The sequence below is a fragment of the Orbicella faveolata genome, unplaced genomic scaffold (assembly GCF_042242905.1).
Source record: "Orbicella faveolata isolate gen_17 unplaced genomic scaffold, um_ofav_v1 contig_26, whole genome shotgun sequence".
NCBI lineage: Eukaryota > Metazoa > Cnidaria > Anthozoa > Scleractinia > Merulinidae > Orbicella > Orbicella faveolata.
The window spans coordinates 20,563,214-20,583,276 of record NW_028301554.1 but is presented as its reverse complement, the minus strand read 5'-3'; the positions used below and the strand labels follow the sequence as shown (position 1 = coordinate 20,583,276).

The following is a 20,063-nucleotide window of genomic DNA, read 5'->3' as shown; positions in this document are numbered from 1 at the left end:
TAGGAAACGGCTTCCACTGATTTTTGAGAAAAATGTTAAGCTTGCTGATCGTAACGGCGACCATTTCTCCAAAAACTCGTCGTTAATGTTTAGCTTCATTGAACCAGAAAAAAGAAAGACAGGACATGAGGATGTCGATCATATATTCCATTCAGTGCCAGCTTCAAAATATCAATTCTCCTTAATAGTTGCTACGCATTCCTTTCATTTTTGGTTCTGAGAATTTGTTGGTACATCAAGACAATGCCCCATGGTTGATGATTTTCTTTATTCTCATCAGCTATCTGCTAGACAGTGTCTTGATATTTTAAGGAGAATTATTTATCACCCCAGAGGTTAAAGGGTCTAGAGGAATAATTGAGATACATTTTTCATATTTGTTTAAGCCAAGATAAAAAAGAAATTATTTCACACAGGATTCAAATACCCAGAAATTGGCGTTGTATACTAATGATTTTTCCCTTGGTTTATATTAGAGATGACGTTGACAATTCCGATTCGACAAAGTTGGAAGACGAAAAAATATCGTCTTTGCATGCGCAGACGGCCGTCCCTGTCTCTCCCACAACCATTACTGAGGATGCCACAGTGGAAGCCACCAAGGAAAGCGAGAATCAAGGGACAGGACAAGCAGAGTAACAAAGTCAAAGACTGTTCTAAACTTGACAGCGCTATATCAACAAGCACAGTAAAACTAAGCAGCAGTTATATTAAGGCTGATCATTTAATCCCAAGTGCCCTTATGGTCCACTTTTAAAGCGTGATTTAATTTGTTCGGAAGGAAGACCTCTGCCGCTCTAGCATAATGTAGAGTTTTGATGCCAAAATGAGATAATTTCTTTTATAGCGTAAAATAAACATCATTTTTCTTACTGACGTTTTGTCATTTGGATGAGGCTGTAGTTTGAAGTTAGTCTTTTGGTTTTGTTTTACATTATTTGTAGTCAATTACAGAATATTTTTTTTATGACGTTAGTAGTTTGAAAAAAGTTATGGATGAATTTATCTAGGCATTGTAGGTTAGTTTTGAACAAAGGAGTTCAGCTTAAAACAGGCCGCTGCTGATATAATTCATTTAAATTTTCAAACTATTGTTATTCTGCTTTTGTGATATTTTGTTGTCATGAGTTTTTGAAGCATGATTAATTCTCACGGCAACGTTTGAGTTCCTCCTCGCACTCCTGAATTTGCATTTTCTACCTGAAAGATGTTAATTACCAGAGTTTCTGTTCGTTTAAGCTGAAGTTCTTGTTTAATAATGTTACTATAAATTGTTTGTTTGCTTATAGCAAGTAGTATTTAGTGGGTTTATTTGCGCAAAAGTAGACGCCATTGGACACACTAATAGAAAGATTCGCAAATAAACTTTGAGCGAATTCTAGCATGAAGCGACGCGTATTAATAGTGCTAAAACGTAGCCTTTTAGTTGTTCCTAGTTGTTTGTCAAATATAGTTCACGACATTGTCTACATTGATGTCCATTCTCAACATCTGAGTTACGGAATAAAATTGCTTGCACTCTACAGAATAACCTCAGTTTGCTCTAATTTACAATCCCTCTCGAGATAGCAATGTTTTCTGTCATCTTCATTCGTACACTTTTCAGTTGTAGACTTCAGCTTCGCCTCTTTGTTTGATCGGGACCTCATGCGTCGTATAAAAGAAGCACCACATGGGTAGCAAACTATGCGAACATACCACCCAAACGTGAACATGTTTTGTCAGATGCGCATGCGTATTGAAAAAAAAGAAGAACCACAAAGTAAAGGAAGTCATACCACAACGACGTGAAACCTTTTAATTATCATTAAGGCAACATTTGTTGCTTACAGTAGCCCCCATGCGCATGCGTATCTGTAAAATATGTATCACAAATCTGTACCACAAACACGGGAAACAAGGTAACTGTAAGGGAAATTCTTTTATGTTAAGGGGGACTGGTCGGGGATGGTGGATGGTACCCTTATGGATTTTTCGGTTTTTTTCTTGAGCGAACTTTTGATGTCTTAAAGTAACGTCGAAATGTTGAAAGTGCTTTTTCGATACAGGATATCGAATGCGCATGCGTTCCTGAATTATCTGTACCACAAGGATGGGAGCGTTAATCACCACAAAGCCAATTGCTTTACCTAAACGAGTTGGTGGGGGATTCTGCTGAAAACTACAAATTTTGAACACTCGCTACAGATAAGCTAAAGTAGTTTCCTGCAACACCTGAACAGTCAACAACCATCAATCCGTTTCACCATGGAGATCGAGAACAACAAGATCGCCTTTCTCGACACGTCAGTTTACAGAGAACCTGATGGCCGCCTTGCCACCATTGTCTACAGGAAACCAACACATACTGATCAGTACCTAGCGTATGATTCACACCACCCTCGTTCAGTAAAGCGCGGTATTGTGAAGTGTCTGTACGACTGGGCTAAACGTCTCGTCACCAAACCATCAGTAATCGCTGGAGAGAAGAAACATCTGTCATCTGTACTTGTTTCTAACGGATATCGCTCCTCTTTTGTACAGAAGATCACAAAGGCACGAACAACCCCAAGAAGAGAGCCTGTCGCGGAATTTAAATCCACCGCCGTTTTACCTTATGTCCAAGGAGTTTCGGAGTCTCTCCGCCGCTCCCTAGAACAACAAGGCATTCGCACCGTCTTTAAGTCCGACACGACACTTCGGTCACACTTAGTGCGACCAAAGGACACCGTCAACCCGGCTAAACAAGATGGTGTTGTCTACAGGATTCCCTGTGAGTGCGGCAAAGTCTACATCGGGGAAACAGGGAGATCTATGCAGGAGAGGATCAAAGAACACGACAGGGATATACGACTCGCCCGTACCCAGACCTCCGCCGTTTCTGAACACACCCACGAGACCGGCCACTATCCTATCTGGAATGAAGTCAAGTTTATTGATCGAGATCCTCACTGGTACACACGTAGGGTCAAGGAAGCTATTCACATAAGACTAACAACATCAACAGGGATAGTGGAATTGAAATTCCTGAAGCATGGATACCCACGATCAAGAAACACAACAACAGGAGAACGGTCCAACAGCGGACCACTGAGGGAACAGCTACTCGCCGGAATAATGGAACAATAGGAGGATCGAAATGCACCAATCACAGCCGACCTTTGTGATATAAATGATACCGTGCAATCAGTCGACCTTATCGCCTGAAGAAGACTAGCAGTAAGCAGTCGAAACGTCGCGATCTACATCTCAAGTGACTACATCGTGAGACAAACGATAATACACTTTATTATTACTTAAAAGTTACTTTCATAACCTTGTCACAACTACATCATGAAGATCTGGTGGCTGCGGTATTTGGGCAGGAAAATGAAGCCGACAATTTCTACGAAGAAGGAATGAGGGTCAAGGATAAACTGCAATTGAGTCACTTTTGTGGACAGTTACGACCACTACTCCGAGAGAGCCTTGTTGCAGCAGTAGTTTTGAGGCGGGGACTATAGATTGTACTTGTACACAATTCTTGCTGTTTCCAGGTTTGTATTTTATTCATATACACAATACAAAGTTACACCCGGGTTCCAATTAAATAGTTAACTTGTAATGACTTAGGAGGGCCAGAAATGATTACACCAAAAATATCATTCTCAAAATCGAATATCGTAAAATCGGACTTGACGCAATTACCGTCACAAAGCGATACTACATGCGTTAACAAATGATCAGCAAAACTGCATAGCGATCTAAATAACGCAACTTTTATGCAACCTCAATTACAACACACCTTTATAAACGATGCGCAAGTGTACAGGGCACGACCAAAGATTAAACTTAGACTAGCCATTCGCAAGTTTAGCTGTTACAAACGAAGGACAACTACATCTGTCGTTTTTTAGCATTGTTCCGATCAGACTTTACTGTTGGCTCAACTCGACATTAGGGAGTCTAAGAAAACTACGACGGCAACGACAACGGGAACGTAGCTAAACAAAAGATTTAATGAGCAGAACAATGGCTGTGCACGTGCGTTATAATTCTTGGTACATTTCTTTACCGTCCTCTGCAAAACAACAACGTGAAACGACCAAATTCTACGGTCTCTGGGGAACGTGAGCCACTACGGACAATTTTTTAAATTTCTGTTTCTAACTTATCGCTGTGTTCCAGATTTAGTTTTGTGATAGTTTTGACGATGATAAACAAAGTAAATGACTTTCGAGGGCCGAGAGATTCGTAGGTAAAGGTTGTTCTCGGCATCGCCGTCGTGGTCACTAAACTCCCTAGTAACAAACTGAACACAGCGCTAAAAAATTACCGTTTCAAGTTATTTATCTTGGCTGCATGTTAAGTTGTAAATAAAACTGAAAGAGTACCTAGGTCATACCTACATTTCACAGCTAGATGCTTTCGCACACATTTTCTTTTGTTAGAGCAGCTATTAAAATTTCATTTGCTTTTTGTCGTTCTTCTTCGCTTTAAAATACATTCGAGAACTGATTTTATACTTCAAACAGTCAGCTATTTTCGTCGCTAGCTTCATTAAAGATACGAGAAGCCCTTCTTAAACACCTCAATAAACCTCATTTACATTAGCCGCCATGACAGTTTTCATGTTTAATGTAAATTAGCCATGTGGTCTTTCGGGAACCAAACATTGGAAGACAAGAGTTGTCGGAAGATGGAGTCTTCAAAAGTAAAACATTGTGCAAGATAAAGGAATCTTGATTTTACTACTATGGTTAGATTACTCTAGTTGAGCGATATGAGCAAGACATTTTGTTTTCAGAAATGCACCAAAATTGCCTAAAATTGAGAGTATTTTATATAGCCATACGAAAAGCATAGCCCGGTTACTAAAAACTATCAGAAATAATAAGAAAGAAGTTGAAATTTGCACATTTTTGAACTCATTTTCACTTCAGAAATTTTAATTTGCCACTCAACTTTCACCAACACGGCGGCCATCACGAGTAAGGTGATTTGAATAATCATTGCGCAGGAAACAACATCTAGTCTCTCATCTTCGTACAATTAAAGTTCAAAACAAAAGAGCAATATTTTATGAAATGATAAATAGTTGAAACTGACTAAAAAAATTAAGTGACTTTTAATGTAATGAAGTGTAAGTGTTCAAGAAATAAAAAAAACCAAGAAGTAGCAGCTTAGAGCGTCATTAGTGTTTGAACGCAAGATTAACTTCTATGAAGCAAACGTTTGCCGCACTTCCACTGCTGCCTTGACATGTTTCGTTGTGGCTTGTTATTTCCTGAAAGAACAACGTCCGTGAGTTTTAGAAATTAGTTTGAAGTAAAATTTGCCGATGCCCCCCCCCCCCCCTTACACACCCTCACAACAGGGACGTAGCTATGGGGATCCTGGGGTGCCCGTAACCCCTCCTTTTGTAAGCCTTTTTTAAGCAAACAACCTACAACAGGTGGCGAAAACGACTTCTCAAACTCATTAATAATTCATGCATTTACAAGCCAATCAGGATACGCCAATTTGGTCAGGTGCGTGTGGTTTGAAACCCCGATGAAACACTGGACAGAGGCCTTTCCACGATAGCTTGATGAAATATCAAACTCTAGAGTTTGACAAAAGGTCAAACCCTTGTGATCCAGGGTTATCCTAATTTAAATATTAATGACACAAACACACAAACTCTAAAACAATACCAAAAAAATAATTTATATTCGGTGTTATGTTGCCAAATCAGTGAGACATTTTTTCATTGTTCTTGGCTCATGATGCATGTTTGAGAAGCTATTTGAAAAACTCGTGCTTCGTGTTTCATCGGGGTTTCCAAACACTCGAAAACAATAAAAGCATTCGGCCTACGGCCTCGTGCTTTCATCAGTTTTCTCGTGTTTGGAAACCCCGATGAAACACTCGCACTCGTTTTTGATATATTACATGAAAATCTGATGAGTGCCCTCACTTTCACACAGTGTGCCTCCCCTCCGCCCCCACTTGAAAAATCCTGGCTTCGCCCTTGCACAAGAGGAACAAATCTCAGGCAAATGGGTTACTGGTACTATATTCTCACTTACTCTTCTTTTAAGAAGTGCTGCTACAAATACAAATCCAACTTATTACGGCAAAAAAATGCAAATTTTGTAAAACCAGAAGCATATCACAATTGCCATAAACACGTCTAAGTTTATGAACACATCACTATCAGCTGACTAGAAGTGAGTGTTAGTTGTCAGAGCTTAAGTGGTCTGAATAATCAAATTTTCTTCGCTGAATTTGTGAAAATGACATAGTAGCTGGGTGGAAATTGTAACATCTTACATTTTTAAGGAGCAAAGTCGGCTGAAAATGACCGGAGCGCGTATTTTTCAACCCCACCCAAACAGTTTGACGGCAAACTGGAAACGTTGACAACATGCACACTGGTGATCCAAAAACATCTTTCACGTCTCCGGATTGAGTCTGTATATCAAATCAGGTTTGTATTGTTTCCACGAGTGGACTATTTTGGGCAGTACGAGTTTCCGAGATGTAGAGTGCCCTGGACAAAACTCTTCTATTTTCTTATTTGAGAAAAAAGAGGAATTTTTCCTGGTTAACATAATAAGAGGGGGCCGGGAGAATACGAGGCAGTTATCCCCCCCCCCCCCACCCCAAGTGTTTAGATGAGGCAATATAAACACAGAAAAATGTCCTCTACTACTTTTATAAAATATTTCCAAAAATTCGTGTTTACATACTCTCATCTAAACGGTTTCAAACTATATTTAATTCCACACTACAAAGCGTTGTCACGTGACGTCATCAAAACTCAACAGCATTTTAAACTCCACATACTGTACATTGTATGCCAGACACAGTCAAGAAAATTAATTTTTTTGGCCAGGAAGGGAGGTAAAGATGGGTCCAACAACCCTCAAAAGAGTAAACTATATGTAGCAAAAATTGAAGGTTCAGTTACATCATTACTTTTCTTACCTAATTGACTTTTTTTACAACTAAGTATCGATGATGGAAAACTTGAAATACAGCTCTACACCTGTATATCACGAGGGAAGGAATAACAAACAAAAAATTAGCTTCATAATTCAGTTACATTGTATGATCTCACTTGGCCATACCAGACTTAAATTTTCCCTGTTAACTCCCTGTTGTACTAAAAACAGAGGAAACTTCACAATTTTCTTACAGATCAGCTGACAGTAAAATTGAATTTAAAACCAATTCAAAGCAACAAGATGTTAGTGAACACTATTTTCAAGATCCATTCCACGCATGCTGACAGTCTAAGGGCCTAGAAAAAATTTCTTCTCTTGTACAATTTAGAAGACCAGTCTTTGTTTCACAGATCAAGAAACTCAGGAAGACAATTTGTTGGGTGAAACCAACTCCTTTGCAGGTCAGGTCTTACACCCATTTCTTGTACAAAGTTCAAGATCTATTCCACACATGCAGACAGTCCAAGGGCCAAAACAAATTTCTTCTCTTCTACAATTTGAAAGACCAGCATTTGCTTCACAGATCAAGAAACTCAGGAAGACAATTTGTTGGGTGCAACCAACTCTTTTGCAGGTCAGTTCTTACACCCGTCTCTTGTACAAAGCTCAAGATCCATTCCACGCATGCAGACAGTCCAAGGGCCGAAACAAATTTCTTCTCTTCTAAAATTTGAAAGACGAGTCTTTGTTTCACAGATCAAGAAACTCAGGAAGAGAATTTGTTGGGTGGTGCAAACTCCTTTGCAGGTCAGTTCTTACATCCGTCTCTTGTACAAAGTTCAAGATCCATTCCACGCATGCAGACAGTCCAAGGGCCGAAACAAATTTCTTCTCTTCTACAATTTGGAAGGCTAGTCTTTGTTTCACAGATCTAGACACTCGAGAAGAGAATTTGTTGGGTGGAACCAACTCTTTTGCAGGTCAGTTCTTACACCCGTCTCCTGTCCAAAGTTCAAGATCCATTCCACGCATGCAGACAGTCCAAGGGCCAAAACAAATTTCTTCTCTTCTACAATTTGGAAGACCAGTCTTTGTTTCACAGATCAAGAAACTCAGGAAGAGAACTTGTTGGGCGGAGCCAACTCCTTGGCAGGTCAGGTCTTACACCCGTCTCTTGTGCAAAGTTCAAGATCCATTCCACGCATGCAGACAGTCCAAGGGCCGAAAAAAATTCCTTCTCTTGTACAATTAGGAAGAAGGACCAGTGTTTGCTTTACAGGTCAAGAAACACAGGGAGTTAGAGTGATAGCAGTAACTTGTTATTTTTCTTTGGAAGTTGAATCCAGACACTGAATTGCTAAAAAGTTGGGGTCACAAATGAATTTGTTTCAGTGCGTTCTCTTGGCCTGAAGGTATTTTAGTGCAAACTGGGGACTGGTGATACCAATCCTAAATTGCAAATTATGTTCTGATAAGAAAATGTCTCCAATTTGCAATTTGGTAAGGATAGTTATGATCAGGACAACTAAGGGTAGCAAACTGTGTGACCTACAGATACTGTTCTGTGAATTTCTTACTTATCTTGTATATATTCCCCTGACATTGTTGCTGCATATCCAGTATATTTGCTTATACAGGATGGGAGTCTGTTAAACAGCTCAGTCTCCTGTGGAAACAGAAACCAAGTAAGTAGCCGATCATCATTTGACTGGTGACAAGGGTGGAAGTTGGATGACTGGAGATTTCAAGGGAGAGGATTAATAGGCAATGAACGTTACTTCAGCAACAGGCTTAGGGGATCTACATGACCACCCTGTAAGCAGAACCTCTTTCATCTCATTTTGTGAGTGGAGAGAAGACACAAAACATACCTACCACAAGGAAAGGCTCTGATTGCAGGGTGCTACATAACTTGCATTTTAATAAAACCTATGTGCTTTTTTTGTGAGGAAGATACCAATGAAATGTGTGTACATATACTATATGCTCAGTACTTCAGTACTTCAGCTACACTTTTTTAACTGCCTATTCAACTTTAATTTTAGTTGCTGAGCGAACGGTTTCAACTCAGAACTACATGTACCAGTTGTTTGTCTTGTGTACTGTGATTATCCATTTGAGGGTAGTTTCTAACTTTTGGTCCTAAATGTAATAAGGTCACCCACTGCCATATTGGTATTTAGGGAGTCTAAAAGTTGTACACGATGCCTTATTTGCCGTAATTATAATAATTACGTACAGCAACTACTAGAGCAGAGGCACAAGCTCAGTCGCAGCGGAACAAAATGAAAAATAAGGAGCAGGAGGGGAATAGAACACCGGATTTGAAAAAATATGCTAGAGACGTTCAAGCCAAACCGGATTGTCTCATGTCCGAAAATGCTCAAGGGGTTAGGGGTTGCCAATTTTCATATTTCTTTACAAAACCTGTTGACGTGTTTACTTTGAAAACAGAGTACTAATCGAGCCACCCTGTCTTCTTTCTTTGGGGCACCCTTATGGGCAGGCTATTTTTTTGCATGTATGTAAACAGTCACAGTCGAACTTCTCTAATACAGGCACCGAAGGGACAGAGCGAAGTGTCCGTATTAGAGAGGTAACTATGATGACATCACTTTTAAGTCTCCACAGATAATTTAGAGTGTTTAGTAACTAAAATCAGGCCCAAAAATGAGTGTCTTGTGAATTCATGAATCTAAATTGATTAACTTTGTTGTACTTATCAGTTACATGTTGTTTTAAATTGTTAGTTGTATAGAACTGCAATGTATGCAGAATATTGAGTTGGCTATTACAACAGTATTTTCAAAGGAATGAAATAATGTAAGTTTTGAAAACTAACATTTTGACATGATGTTCTGGTATTGGTATCGCTGTGTTACCGACGACTGGAAAAGGCACATTTCCGCAAACTATTGACACCTGGTCCCCGGAGTGTCCGTACTATGAGGTTAAATTTGTATGAATTTGCTCCCTGGGGCCACGATTTAGTGTCCGTTTTCGGTTTTAGAGAGGGTCCGAATTATAGAGGTTTTCTTACAGGAAATGTATGCGAATTGTGTCTGTAAAAATCATAGGAAGCTGTCTGAATTAGAGAATTAGAGAGGTGTCCGTAGTAGAGGGGTGTCCGTATGGAGAGGTTCGAGTGTATAACATGATGGTCTCTATGGGGTCAACCATTAGCTGCAAAATGGGCAAAAATTTACTGTTAGGCATAGAAACTGGAAAAAACTAACCTTAACTGTAAAAATGTCAATGATAAAACATACACGCCATGAGATCTAGATGGTTTTCCCCTACCACGTCACACTTCAATGACGCTTTCTGAACTCAGGTAGAAGGGCTGTGAATTTTGCATCCAAAGGAGGCCTTTGTTGTAGCCAGGTATCTCAGTTAGCCAAGCAGCCCCTTTACATGTTAACAAGCTCTTATAAAGAGTAGCTTCAAAAAAGAACAGGAAGCAGGGATGATGGACATTCACCAGACTCAATGATTCATGTGTCAAAACATTTTGAAAGACATTCATTGAATTTTATACCTTCTATTGTTGATAATTAACTCAAGGTCTGTTGATGTTGACTCCTGTAAAATAATACATGCAATAAAGATAAAGTGAAGTGTAACTCACTTCTGTGGCATCTGAATATTAAAGAACATTAATTGCAATTGCCATTAACGTAAAATATTTTTGCCTTTATTCCTTTGCATAAGAAAGGCACAAGGCCAAACAGTTAAATAATTATTTTCTACTTACCACAGTGACTCTGAGTTCAGGTTTAGGTGAGGTTTTATCACATTGAGGCTTTCTTAAATTTTGGGCCAAAATATATTACTTTTAGGATCAAAAGTTATTACACTTAGGACCTTTATTACATTTAGGGCCAAATTGTATTACATTTAGAAACTTTATTACATTTAGGGCTAACTTTTATTACATTTAGGACCCTTATCACATTTAGGGACATTTATTACATTAATTTTTGAGACCCAACATCTCATCATGAGATATAAATAAATAATTAAGAATCAATTTTTGTCTTTACAGGTTCTTCTTCTAATTTTTTTTTCTTGTTTTTTTTTTTTGTTTTTTTTTTTTTTTTTGAGGCTAAGAACTGTCTCTTAAAAGCTATGTTTTGAATACTGGTAGTTTGGGTCGTCAGTTGCGAAACAGCAGATTGTTGCAGATCTTGCACACCTGTGGTTTCTATTTTCTGGCTGACTGTTATTAGTTTGTGGTGAACAATGTTTCTTGGCTTGGTTCATTAATATTATATGGAGTACTTTGGAGTAATGGATCAACTACATTCATTCAGTAGTATGATCTTGGTCTGAAATAAAGAAGCAATTCAGGAGGGGTTTTTTAGTATTTGAGTTGCCAAACAATGCATTGGAAAGAGGACCACGGCTTAGTGCAACATAGTAGAAAGTAACAGAGAGATCAAGTTGAAAGAGACTAAAATGATAACTGTCGAGAGAAAGCTGTGATAGAAAAAGGTCCTTGAAAGCATTGCCTCGCTACATAAAAAAAAAAACAAAAAAAAAAACAGATGGTTAAATTCTTCTTTCAAACAACACAAACACTGGAAACCCTATGACAGGTGCCACTAACCGAGTCCCGGCTTCTAATAACAACCCTGGTTCAGGCAATGATATAAGAGGCATAAGACCAACAATTCTCTACCAAAGGTTAAAGTGAAACCATTCTTTTTCTTGAGCTCAATAACCTCTCAAACAGTCTTAATTCTGCTTATAGTAGTATCTCAATGACTTAAGTCGGGAGCAGCAAGAAAAGTAGGGGGAATAGCGGAAAAGTATAGAGGGAGGAGCAAAAAAAAAGTTAGCATGTTTTAAAAGAGCTCTTTCTGAAACAACAGATTCTGGTACATGTGTATATCCCCTATTTATTCTTGAAGAATTTTGGACAGGTTTTGTCAACACTCAGATGTGATGAGATGAGATGTGGATATGGCGGTAGTCAGAGACTTAAAAATCACTATCACTTAAATCACTATCAGCAGTGTCAAATCTGTTGAAAACAACATCCTCAAAGATTTCCCTCCATTCAATCTTCTTATTTGGAACAGGTAGCCATGAAATATGGACCTGTTAACTTTGCTCAATTAGTTTTGCTGCTTAACTTTTCAACTGAACTTAAAGGAGCTTAAGTTATTTTGGCCACATACAAAATTACCTTTAAATGGTAGGAAACCTGAAAATAACAGTTTAATAAGAAAGAAATACACCAAAGAGATAATGATACACCATAAAGGAAAAAGGATGGAGAAGATTAACACGGATTACAAACAATGAACTTTTCAATATGCACAAACCGTGACTGAGCTCCTTTAATTAATTTTACCTCAGTCAGTCCAAACTATATGATTGTACATGTATGTATTAAGGTTACTGTAGACCTTCCAGTGGTACCGCCTTCCAAAAAATTCCTTCTTTACACGCTGCCTTAAAGAAAACCACAGTAAACTAAATATCAATAAAAAGCTAATCAACTGCAGAATCCAAAAATAACAATATAGTTTGCTATTTTTGTTTTGACAGGCACGCACAAGCCTTTAAACACCAAAATGACCACACTTGCTAAACTGAATTACCAGCCTTTGTGTTACTACGGACATCCAAATTGACTGGACATTATCAATCAGGAGATAATGGGCTAACAAAGTGTGTGAGGCTTTTTCGATATTTCTATTAAGCCCTGGTCACACGGCCCATGATAGTCGATGAAAGTTGACAATAGTGGATGATAGTTGAAGCGAGCACTTCCGTTTGACCACCAACTATCATGCACTATCATCAACTATCATCAACTATCATTCATTTTGAGCTTGTTTAAATTCTTCATGATAGTGGATGATAGTTTTTCTCGTTTGACCACGCGTATGATAGTTCATGATAGTTTTTCAGTCAGCTGTTTTGATAATCACAGGCCCCATAGCAGTCAATATTTCCCCAAATGTTTCACAGTTCATGCACAACATTTCGTTGTAAGCGGCAGTGTCCACCACTTGCAATTCTTCCACCAATTTCAACATCCTGGTTCCGTTTCTCCTTTTGATCCATTCCCTTATCTGTCCTCTCTTCCACCAACACTCTCCAGATTCATTTTCCATACATTCCTCCAACAAATCGATTACTGGTAAACAATTTAAGCTGCCACCCTCTTTCATTGCGAAAAATTCATACTTTTTACATGTTTGTCTCATGCGACGTCATTTTAGTGTTTACATTTCTACACGGAAAGAGCCAGGAACTAGCTGCTATCGTCAACTATCACGAACTTCTTTGGCCGTTTGACTAGGTGAATGATAATTGGTGATAGTTGATGATAGTTAGGAGAGAATCAGCTATCATTGACTATCATGGGCCGTTTGACCAGGGTTTTAGTTGCTTAGGAAATCCCTTTTAAAGTTGGACAATAGAAAATTTTCAGACTGCTGTTACTCAATTGGACATCACAGGAAAAATATTTCGATTTTTGCAAAAGCCTCACACACTTCGATGCACTAACATCTGACAGAGATTTTGGCCAAGTTTTGTTAAAATCCAATAAATCTGCATACCCTATTAATTCATTTAAACAGAGGTAATTCACACAAAAATAAACCTGCCTCCAAAGAAAACACAGCTTTGAACTGTACAGCACCACATATTGATCCCCGACCACAAATGATCCCCAGACCAGAAATGATTCCTAAATTGGACCGCAAATGATCCCGAATGGTAAATGATCCCCGATGTAGGCCACAAATGATCCTGCCGGAAATCAAGGAATGGCATGGAGTTTGTTCCTCGGGTCAAGGTTTCAATTTCTAAACTGAACAGAAACAAGCCATAACTGACCATATTCTATGTCGATATAATTCTCATGATAAATAGTCCTTCAGATAGATTACCGTAAAAGCTCTTCGGAATGCCTTGTAATTGGCTTTGCCTATACCACAACATCTCATAACAATTTAACTGAAGCGAAAATTGCAAACTGATAAATAAAGTCAGATAAGTCACTCAATATTCTCCATCTCAATTTAGTATCTAACTTTCTTGCCTGCATTTTTGGTCATATTCTGGGTGCTAGAGACTGACAGGGTGCTCTTGTTATCTATTTTAAAAGTCAGTAGCAAGAAAGTCTAACGGATATCGTGTTGTAGTGGTGTAACCTATGTTTCACGTTAAGGTTGTTCAGGAAGCAAGACTTCTATGGTCTGGAAATCCTGCATGAAAACTTACGGCTGCCATTCTACTTTTAGTTCGTAATGATGTCCTGTTTCTTGGTTTTCCGCATACATCTAACAAGGGTAATGGAGGTAAGTGTTAGATCACTCAACTATGCAAGTTGACCAATCAGTGACCCTGTCCAGATTCAGTACATGTTTACATCATCAGTGTGGAATTTCTGGCTGTAAACTGAAGATGTGAAAGCTAAACCGGCCTGGAGGGTTGAGAAGTGGGCTTTCTAGCCCACAAAATATAATTTGTAGCTATAGGACTAAAGGATCATGAATATGTCATGATACTGGTGGTATTTACACAAATGTATTCAAGTTGTTGATGTTTTCATTCTGGTAGCATTAAGCTATTATTGTTGTAGATCGAGCCAATTGAGAAATGGCCGGTACCATTGTTTACGAGCTTTTATTGTTTCCGTGATTTTTCAGAAGAATTATCAAAAGAAAATGAGATGGAATTATTTATCATGAGAATTATATTTAAATTGTGGTTTAGCTTGTCAGTATCTTTTCTTTACATTTATTCTAAGTTATTGTTTGGATAATGAAAATAAAATAAAGAAATAAAAACATGGAACCAAACTCCATGCCATTCCTCGTATCATTTGTGGTCCACATCGGGGATCATTGGTGGTTTGGGATCATTTGCCGTCCAATTAAGGGATCATTTCCAGTCTGAGGATCATTTGCGGTCGGGGATCATTTGCGGTGCTGTAGAGAACTCCCCAGCGCACTACTGTAAAGCGCACTACTTTACTGTACTACAGTAAAGCTTCCTGGGAATGAATGTGCAATCATATGTGTATATTCACAGTATATCTTTATAACTTACATCTGTTGTAGTGAAGTCTGCTGTGAAGCATCAGCAGCTTATAAACCGAATCAGCAGACAAATGGTAAAGGAAAAGGGAAAAAAGAGTAATGATAGCGGAATAGCCTTGAATAGGCCTACTCAGTGAGTCAAGTTGAGCACAGATATTTCACATTTAAATAAAATAAATAAACCTGTAATTCATCAGCCTGTTTGTTTTAACTAGAATATGGAAAAACACTCTTCAAAGCAGAGGAAAGGAGCATTTGGAGAAGCTGCCTTGTCAGATATCAGCGATTAAATTCATCGGTAATTCCGCGGCAATCAACTTTTGTGCCAGAAGAAGCTAGCCAAAAGAAGCTAGAGCAGGGCATCAAGGAAACTTTCATTTGCGATTTGCGTTTGCATTCAAATTTAGGAACACAAAGACTGTGCAAAATCACCTAGTCTATCACTTAAGAGATGAAAACAATCAACAAAAGCGAAGATTTCTGTGCCAGAAATTGCACGGTGACCCCAAAATGCAGACTGTGCAGACTGAGTACTTTTTTTCTAACACTTGACTCACTTTTTTCGCTTCTAGTGACAAAATAGTTTTCAATATGTCCAATGTTTGTTATTTATCCGCAGGCGGCACAAACTTAACATCTGACATTCACGCATTTAATAGACTTTCTATGGGAAATTCCCTTTACTAGTCCTTAATATACTAAAATCAAGCATAAAAAAAAACTTCCATACATTCTGGGCACAACTCGCGACAATTTTTGACGGGTTTGTGGTTTAATTTATTTTGTCCAATTTGTTGTTGTTGTTGTTGTTGTTGTTGTTGTTGTTGTTTTTGATTATCTTAGTCTTCGTTCTCCTCTTAACTGATTCATAAAACAAAGCAGGGACGGTGACTCTAGGCGACCTCATCCCACAAATCGCTTTTGCTTCACAGAGCACAGAATCGCCATTAGACCAGGAGTATTTGATTCCCTCTTTCGCTTAGTTGAACATGACCGTAAGTAAACCTTGAGGGAAAAAATGCTTGCATGAAATTTTTTCCTCAAGGTTTTCTTATGCATCAGACACGATAGACTAAGCAAAAGAGGTACATGTACCACTCGTAGATCACCATAAAAACACAACTGCCTTAAGGACAGATAAATTAACCATCGCATCAACTCATCATGACAACCGTACTGTGCTGAGAATTTCAAATGCTATTCGGTTTTCTGTGATCGATCTTTCCATGCGCTAGGCTTTTTTGGCGTGATCGCAGTCACACTCCAACAGCCATTTGGAATTACACTTCGCACACCAAGAGTAGAAAATGCACATGTTACGTGTGACATTACATTACAAGTGAAGTTTATTTCTACATTTTAAAATAGCTTTACTTAAGCATATTTAGGACTAAAGGGAGTTTCCCTTGCAAAATCTATAACACATCAACAGTCACACTCACCACCGCGCAAACTCACCACCAATATATGATTGAACAGAACCAAAAAATATGCGATTCAAAAGTAAATGCAAAAACAAGAATAAGAAAAAAAGTACTCAGTCTGCTCAGTCTGAACAGTCTGCATAGTCTGCACAGTCTGCATGGTCTGCGGTCTGCAGTCTGCATGGTCTGTGTTTTGGGTTGACGGGAAATTGCAAGACGTGAAGGATAAACAAAAGAAGCGAAATACAACTTCACAGATGGATCAGTTGCCGTGAAAATTGTTACTGCTCAACTCAAGGGTTGACACATTTTAATTGGCTTATCACAGTTTGCGGTCATTGACTCATTTTTAATATTTACGTTTTTGTGGATAACTTGTTCATGTTTTAAGCTTTTAAAATAATTTTTTTTGGAACATTGAGATAAAGTAGAAGTCTTGAATTTGGTGTAACAAAATAGGCCCTTGAAGGTCTACAGTAACTTTAAGGTCAGTTCATGATAAGTATTGTACATGATTGTATTTAATTTAATGTGGGCCTAAAAATCCAGGAAAATTAACAACACTGAAGCAAAAGTAATGCATCAAGTGAATGTGCTCATGCCACTGACATAAAATAAAACTGCTTATGAAATACAGGTATATCCATCCTTCCAGGGCAAATACGTAAAGAACTTAATCAGCTTTAAGATCTTAAAAAATGTGTTTGCTTATCCGTATGTAAAGGTGAATTCTAAAGAAATCTGTAAAGAAATATCCTTTCCTTCTTTTTTCAGAAAAATGCTGATGTCAGCATTTTTGTTGAAATTCAAGGCTAATTATCTTGAAAAAATGCCTAGCTACCCCAATTTTTCTTTGTGAATCCCAATAGCCCTTGCAAAGATCTACTTTTTCCATGCAAAAACCTGGCGCAAAAACCTTTGTATTTAGTAGGCACCATCCTTTAAGTTAAGAGTCTTTTTCTAGGTACAAATACCAACTCAAGTTACTTACAATTTTCATGTTATTGAGAAACTCATATACTTGATGAATCATATATTAAAAGCATTTAAGTTGGCTCAAAACAGTAATATTTCCTTAAGACGCCTGGGCTCTAGCACGTGCTTCAACGCAAGGCATCACACGATCATCCAAGGGGTCGCAAGATAGCACACGAGATTTAAAGTTTACAAAAGTCAAAAGAAACATGGCGGCGTGAGGCCTACTTCGAAAACCTTTGTTTCCACCAAGTTTAGTAAGCTGTTTGCGTTATCAGTTATTTTTAACTTTGAAAACATCCATCCCTCAGTCAATTTCAATGGAAAACATCCTTTTAAGCCACTTTGCTGGAACTTAAACGAAAATTGTGATGTTGATGTTGCGATCGATCGTGCCGGCTATCAATCTAAAAAACAGCAGGAAAAAACTACTCTTCAGGTTTTCTCTATTCTTTCTACTTGGCTAGTCTCACCTCCAGGTATTCATGGTACTCTCCTTTTACCGTTTATGCTACTAACAACAACAGCAAAAGAGAAAACACTATTCGCGGACTATTCGCGTTTATTTGTGTGGAATTGCGGGCTTTACTGGTCAGCCGACCACCTTCACGCAAGGGGCATCTTCCATAGACGAGATTATAATTTGTGCGTAGAACATGCACTAAAATATCTTATCCACAGAGCCTAATTTTTTATGCCAAAAAATATTCCACATCAAAAGCAGAACACATGTGCAAAATTTTAAAACAAAACCTGTGGAGTGGCAAATCCACTCCACAGAATTTTTTATCATTTCGCCTGTTTCTTCTTCTGTGTGTAATAAAAAGATTTTTATAAAAAAAAAATATTGGGTCAACGGCTTAGTTTTTAAGATAGATGCAATTGATGGTAAAAAGTGGGTCAAGTTTGTTGCTATGCAACAGGACAGTGCAACCTTAATTTATGACTTAAAAAAACTCAATGAAAGGCACAGTGGAGAGTTACCCTAAAAAAAATAGCACAGCCATTCAAAACACAACAGTTCCAAGCCTGAAACATCGCACTCAGTTCTATAAGCCTCAAAAAAAAAACTGTTTTGAGCCACCTTAAATACAACACTTTAAATTTCGATATTCTGTGTCATTTACCTTCAACTTCCAAAGGAACGATGATTCCCCGTGGAAAGAACTGAAGACTGAGGATCAAGATCAAGAGCACAAGTCCAAGTCTTGTTTAAAATCTGACATCAGTCAAGAATAATTATCACCATTGTAGAATTTTTTCGGTACAAAATCCAAAAAACAAGTACACGTGCTGATTATTTGAGAGAAAACCTCCCTTCCGTTGACGTTTTATGTTGCGCACCATAGATCCGCCATATTGGATTTTACGCTGTGAAGAAATCCGCTGGTTGTAAGTGCTCACGGGCACTCGTACCGATTTCCCGCCAAAAAACAAAAATAAATTTCACCAGTTTTTGTCTGGATTTTCGCGCGCGAGTTATAAATACAGGTCAACAGTCCGTTAGGTGTTGTAGCTTATCCGATGCACGGGTAATAATGAAAGTTTAGAACGAAAACGTTTCATCGCACCCTCGTCGCGGCGGATTTACGTAGAATCGCTCTAGTGGGCACACTAATTTCACTAATTAAGGTTAGGTGGCTTACTACAGTTTTGAAGGATTATCACAGCGGCCAACTTCTAACTCTTTTGAAAAATGTTTCAAGATGTTTTCCTTTCTCTATTTACTGTTTACTTAAGTCTTTTACCATTCTATGTGAGACTTGAATAATTAAACGTCGACAAATGGCCAAAATAAACGACCGAGTACCTAAGGAGAGACTGGGCTTGCTTAGTTCCTTGCCCCCGAGTCGGGAATATAACGGCCGGAAGAGACTGGGCACTAGTAGGTTACATCAAGTTTTTCTCAAAATCTACCTGTATGACCGCACCTCAAAATTTCAGGAATAAGAAATTAGCCCTGATTTAACATCCATGCAAAGTAAAATAAAAATCTGGAAGACAGATTTTTCGCAAACTAAGAAAATGTGAAATCAAAAATAGCTCAAAATCTGTAAGAAAGATTTTTTTAAAATTTTGGCTCTAAACATGATTCAACCCTACAAATCGACTGTGAAAATTGCATCATGGGTTGTACGGTAGGTTTTCGAGCAATCCTCAGTCAAAGACTGGCTTTTACAATTTTGGACGGGAATAATTGAATTGCGGATTCCCTTTATTTAAGTGCGCGCTCATGTGACACCATGTATCGCGTGCGAGAAAGCAAGAGTAATTTAGAGCTCTTTTACCGGTTGTTTGAAAGGAGTTTGAAACTATTACTCCGTATACTGAAGTGACTTAACGCCTTTAAGATGCTGAGGTGGTTTTCGTTTCTTCTTAGGGTTGCTTGATCCTTAAGCTTTACCACGAAATATACAGCCCTTCGTGATTTATATTCTAACAATCATATTGGGTGGGAATGTCACCCTTGGTCCACCAGATGTTTTCTAGCGGTAGACAACTAGGGAGAATATTTTAAGCAAAAAATTATTTTCAGAAAGAGTGAATTTTATCCTTCCAGGGCCATGCAAAGTTGAATACAACCCGATCCCCGATCAGTTGGTAGTGTAACTGCAACTTAATCAGTATTTAACAAACCTAAAGCTACGTTACTGACCAACGTTAAGGCAGCGACGAACGCAACGACAGACAGGGAGCAGTTTAAAAGA

General features: G+C 38.4%; 1 protein-coding gene, 1 long non-coding RNA gene and 1 pseudogene across 3 annotated transcripts in view; 2 read left to right on the top strand and 1 right to left on the bottom strand.

The window, feature by feature from the left end:
- Positions 1-1,531, top strand: part of LOC110069582 (uncharacterized) — a 30,267-nt gene extending 28,736 nt beyond the window's left edge. Inside the window, exon 16 of the mRNA XM_089295284.1 lies at positions 477-1,531. Coding sequence (XP_089151410.1) covers positions 477-639 — 163 coding nt within the window. The 3' untranslated portion in view covers positions 640-1,531. The remainder of the gene's footprint in view (positions 1-476) is intronic.
- A 1,968-nt stretch (positions 1,532-3,499) lies between these two features.
- On the bottom strand, positions 3,500-18,793 carry LOC110069573 (uncharacterized). 2 transcript variants are annotated; one of them, XR_016208931.1, is made up of 6 exons: positions 18,483-18,793; positions 10,429-10,472; positions 10,127-10,331; positions 8,468-8,556; positions 6,931-6,991; positions 3,500-5,245 (listed from the first exon to the last, which is right to left on the bottom strand). It is a non-coding gene; the product is annotated as an uncharacterized LOC110069573 (long non-coding RNA). The 2 variants fall into 2 exon arrangements; XR_016208932.1 differs by lacking the exon at positions 10,127-10,331.
- LOC149108478 (uncharacterized) lies at positions 7,402-8,191 on the top strand (annotated as a pseudogene).
- Positions 18,794-20,063: the final 1,270 nt, after the last annotated feature.